General features: G+C 38.4%; 1 protein-coding gene and 1 non-coding gene across 2 annotated transcripts; one reads left to right on the top strand and one right to left on the bottom strand.

Moving 5' to 3' along the window:
• Positions 1-520: 520 nt before the first annotated feature.
• Positions 521-1,756, bottom strand: LOC139874264 (probable glucan endo-1,3-beta-glucosidase A6). The gene is made up of 2 exons (XM_071861720.1): positions 1,666-1,756; positions 521-1,560 (listed from the first exon to the last, which is right to left on the bottom strand). The coding sequence occupies exons 1-2, from the start codon at positions 1,754-1,756 to the stop codon at positions 521-523; spliced, it is 1,131 nt and encodes a 376-aa protein (XP_071717821.1).
• Positions 1,757-2,846: 1,090 nt separating this feature from the next.
• TRNAK-UUU (transfer RNA lysine (anticodon UUU)) lies at positions 2,847-2,926 on the top strand. Its single transcript has one exon. It is a non-coding gene; the product is annotated as a tRNA-Lys (tRNA).
• The last annotated feature ends 1,832 nt before the right edge of the window (positions 2,927-4,758 follow it).

The following is a 4,758-nucleotide window of genomic DNA, read 5'->3' as shown; positions in this document are numbered from 1 at the left end:
TATAATTGACATAAAAATAATATTAATAATAATAATAATAGTAATAAATATTAATAAAAAAATGTGGGGCCATGTGATGGGGAGGAAGAATGTCATGGTTGGTAGTGGTGTGTGATGGAGAGGAAGTGAAAAATAAATGGAGAGAGAAAGCTGACGTGGCGGTGTGTCCTGAGGAGGAAGTACGTCATGGTTGGGAGTGGTCTAAGAAATACGAGTCTTTTTTTTTTTTTTTTTTGAACGGCAAGCTTGCATCAATGGTTTTAAGGATTTAGTTCGAGAATTGGCGGCTAATATTAATTCATTTCGAATAAATCTTGCTCAAAATAAGTCTTTCTGGAATCTTTAACAAAGACCAACAACATTTCTACATTTCTATGAATGACTTTCAATAATCATGATAAATATTGATCAACAAATTAACAAAGTCCAAGAAGTGTCTTAACTATATATCAAATATACTATTACCACATTATTTTTCTTAATTATATCTTGAGATGTTTATATCTCCTACACTTAAGTATTAATCAGATGGTGCACCTTGTCCGGTTATGTTCACCTGATAAACAGGGCTCCCATCAGGATTTAGCAACCCCCAGTGTCGTTCAGTCGCGGGCCCGTATTTTTGGTTTTCATCAAACATCGAAAATATAAAAGTTGGTATAACCTCACCGGGCCGGGCTGGTGTTCCTACTGCAGGAACCGTAGACATTTTCTTTATAAGATTATTGTTATATTCAGCTGCGTTTTCTTTATTTGCACCGAATTCATTTGCGTCACCCGCATGTGGCCAGCCCGTTTCAGCAATCGCAAGCAACACGTCATTGTATCCCAATTTAGCCATCGCGTACACCACCGAATCAAGCATTTGATCCAAAAGATCGTTGTATACGAATCCACTATTTGGATCCGTATACGTTTGATTAATCCCACTTTTGAGCAGAGCGTAATCAAGATTTATAGCAGTTTGATTATCTCTTTGGCTTTCGGACCACGCTAAATAAGGATAAATATCCAAAAAAATGTATGATTTTGTTCCGTTTATGTACTTTAATAACGGTAACATTAAGTCATGTATTTCGGTTCTGAAACTTGCGTTCGAAGGTGGAAACATTGTTTCCATCATGTCCATAGCTAAAGGGGTTGTAACCTTAATGTTTTTTATCCCTTGCGCTTTTATTGTGTTCCTTATTCTTCTCATAGCGGGTACAAGATCACGCGCAATTTGTAAATCTTGTGCCGTACTAATTGTGCTTAAAACCTCGTTACCAACAAGAACGTAACGAATTCTTGTATTAGGGTAATGAGCGATGATATGTTCGTATACCCATTGGTCTGCGAGATGTTGATTTGCAGCGATTCCTGATATTTCGTCGTTTGCAACTGTGATTGCAACGTCGATTGGTTTCCCGGATAGATGATTGAGTACTTCATGGTCAGCATCGTAGAGTTTGACCCGACCTGCGTTTAAGGTTTGGAGAAGTTCGATTGATCGGGCTGGTGTTGGTAGATTGTTTCCTAAGCGCCCGTAGCTTATACCCATCCTATTCGAGACCACGGCTCCTTAAACAACAACAACAACAAGAATAAGTTAGTTAAGATTATGGTGAAAAAGACATTTTTGAAGAACATTGTTTATTGTTCAAATTTGTGTAAGAAAATAAGTACTTGAGAAACCAATGAGGCAGAAGAAAGAGAGAAAGACAAAAGCCATTTTGGTGACTTTGTGGTTCTTCATATCAAAGAACACAAACATCATATATAATTCTCCTTAAGGTGGTATGTGAAGCTAGGATTGTGTAAGATTATATACATGATGATAATATTAAAAGAAAGATTGTTCAACTTCTTAATGGTGTGGTTCTAAAGGTGCCAATGATCTTTGTGATTTTGATTTAGAAATCATATTATAAATGAAGGTGAGCAAGGTAAAGGTTATGAATCACCTTAATTGTGTTGATTTGTTTTTTATCTGAAAACATTTTTTGATTACTTTAATAACTTAGTTTAAGTATGTTTTGGTCACTTTATGTTAATTTGTAGGTTCCATATAAGTAGTTCATTTACTTGGTAGGTGATAGTAGTTGTTAATTAGTTACGAGTATATGTTTTGTGTTATATTTTATGAGGAATTGCTATTTTGAAGAGTAATGCAAGACGTACTACAAGTAAAAAAAATAAAAAAAAAATACAAAATTCTGTTTGGTGATCTTTAGAAAAACCGAAATGTGAAGAAAAACGAATAAAATTGGGCCGTTTTAAAATGTGACTTATAAAAGTAAGTATTATACTCCGTAGTTGCTTTATCTTAAGCCTGTCAATTCAAACCTAAATCTTTAAATTGGTCTATTTGATCCTTTCCATATCTATCTGGGTCTTATCCAATGATTCCAATGATCCAATCTACTGAATTATTACCAAAAACCCCATTTGTTTTTTTTTTACCTTTTTTGCGTGAGAGTCTACAAAATAAAAAAATTGTCAATTTGCCCTCGCAAGAAGCAAAGTGCCTTTTGCTCCCTTGCACCTTGCGTCCTTGCGACCTTGGTTTCACCTGGGAGCAAGGAGCAAAACAGCTTTCTCCTTGCTCCGAGGTGGAAACAAGGACACAAAGTGCCTCTTGCTTCCTTGTTCCGAGGTGGAAGTAAGGACCCATTGTGTCTCTTGCTCCCTTGCTCCCTGGTGGAAGCAAGGACGCAAGATGCCTCTTGCTTCCCTTGCTTCCACCTAGGAGCAAGGACGCAAGGGGCCTCTTGCTCCATTGCTCTCAGGTGGAAGCAAGGACGCAAGGTGCCTCTTACTCCCTTGCTTCCAGGAGCAAGGAGTCTTGCTCATTGCTCCCAAGTAGGGGCAAGGAGTCTTGCTCAGTTGGTAGAGCACGTGGCTTTTAACCACGTGGTCGTGGGTTCGAGTCCCACGGATGGCGCCAAATGATCAAGCATATTTTCACGAGGTCAAGGTGCACCTACGCTTGAGTGCAATAGTAGGGTTTAAGGACTATCAATATTCGAACCTCCGACGCTTAGTCGTGGATAACCCACATCGGTATCGCTTCGATCCCGACAGGGTGGCCGATTTGAGAGTCCACCAGCAACTTAGCATACGAGGTTGAGTGGTCCAAAGACATGAAGGTTTTATAGTTCAATACATACCTGAAAGTCTTTAACGATCGTAAGAAGCTTTGTTCGTACGATAGAGATTTGTATACTCTTGTTTACGTATGAGTAAACGAGTAATCGTGTGTTGTTGTTTTTAGGGTTTATGAGCTATGTATTTATAGTCTCATAAATTAGGGTTTCGATAGAATCCCTTACCGAATTAAATGCAATCTCGTCCCTAACCAATTCTCGTTATTTAAGGAACAGAATCCGAATTAAATATATCATATATTCTTCTAGAACATACCGGACCCTTGTGCAAGTTAGACGATACTCGTAACAGATGGTATAGGCGCACTGCGTGCGGCTACACCCGTGCCACATGCCTTACGTGGCAATTTCTGTGGTTTAATGTCTTGGATGCGCTATCCGCATAGTCATGCGGATATGCGTATCATTACGAGGGCAAATTGTAAAACATTTTGTTTTGGGCTCTCACGCAAATATGGTAAAAAAATGGGCTTTTTGGTGATAATCCCCTACTTCAAACCTATTGGGTCAAATATCTTTATTAAGCCCAATAATTAATCCGTGTCCGACCGGTCCTAGTTACGCGTAAACCAAGTCCAAAAAGATCAAAATTAAAATACTGATGATGAGCGAGAGATTGAAGACGGGGGTGAAAAAACGTACGAAACTCATCTGATTTGCAAATAAAGTGCACTCTGATTCGTTCTACATTATAAAATGAACTGTTTAACAAAGGAAATTTCATGAATTCAGCTCATCTCTTTCAATTTTTCATCACTAGGGGTTTTAATTTTTCAAACTAACTTGCGTTTTTTTTCACCAATTCATTTTGCCCCAATTATCATCAGTTTTTTGTTGGTGCATTAATCCCGAGTTCTATTACATTTTATGTTCTATTTGTAATGTACGTTATTATTCAGTCATATATGAACGTGGACACTTATACTTGGTATTTGTAATAGTATAATGTCGTGAATAGGTCAAGAGTAGTTGGTTGGCTGCTCAGACCATCGACCGATGGTAGTGACCATCGGTCGAGGGACTCTCTCCATCGGCCGAAGGTCCCCGACCACCGGCCGATGGTCGCTGTATTTACTATATATACGGGTTTCGTGGTATTGTGTTAGGTTACACACCACAAACCCTCTAGCCGTCGTATTACTTGCTGTTTATCGTCCCTAATCCATCCCCAACCGAATACAAGGTCTTAGGCGTCGTGTTTATCAATTTTTCATTGGTTAATTCGATCCCGTTAGTCTACAAAGTATTCGACTCGCCCTATTTAGTGTTTCCGCCATTATAATAGGTTAAACGTTTGATCTAAGGTCCAATCATCGTCTACAAAGTGGTATCAGAGCGTTGTGTTGCTGATCCATACGTTTTTGAGTCGAATTTTTGATTTTTGTGTTTTAGGGTTTGTGTCAAAACGGGTTTTAATAAAAAAGTTGAAATTTTTACGTTCAAATCCTGTGTTTTCGAGTGTCTTCTTGTTTGGAAGTGTTTTTGTGAAGTTTTCATAGGTTTTGTTTGAGTCTAGAACGTCAGATTCGATCAAAATTGGAGTTTTTGCCAAAAACCCTAGTTTTTTCTGCCCAGATACGTAAGAACTACCCTCGGCCGATCGTCATTGACC

This window comes from Rutidosis leptorrhynchoides, chromosome 11, assembly GCF_046630445.1.
Source record: "Rutidosis leptorrhynchoides isolate AG116_Rl617_1_P2 chromosome 11, CSIRO_AGI_Rlap_v1, whole genome shotgun sequence".
NCBI lineage: Eukaryota > Viridiplantae > Streptophyta > Magnoliopsida > Asterales > Asteraceae > Rutidosis > Rutidosis leptorrhynchoides.
This window is presented reverse-complemented; position numbering and strand designations above follow the sequence as displayed.

What these genes read in the sequence shown, in the direction of transcription:
- LOC139874264 (XM_071861720.1), bottom strand. Translation starts at nt 1,756, where the DNA reads ATGATGTTTGTGTTCTTTGATATGAAGAACCACAAAGTCACCAAAATG. An exon ending in CTGCCTCATTGGTTTCTCAA is followed by an intron (nt 1,561 to 1,665) that starts GTACTTATTTTC and finishes TTGTTGTTTAAG; the next exon opens with GAGCCGTGGTCTCGAATAGG.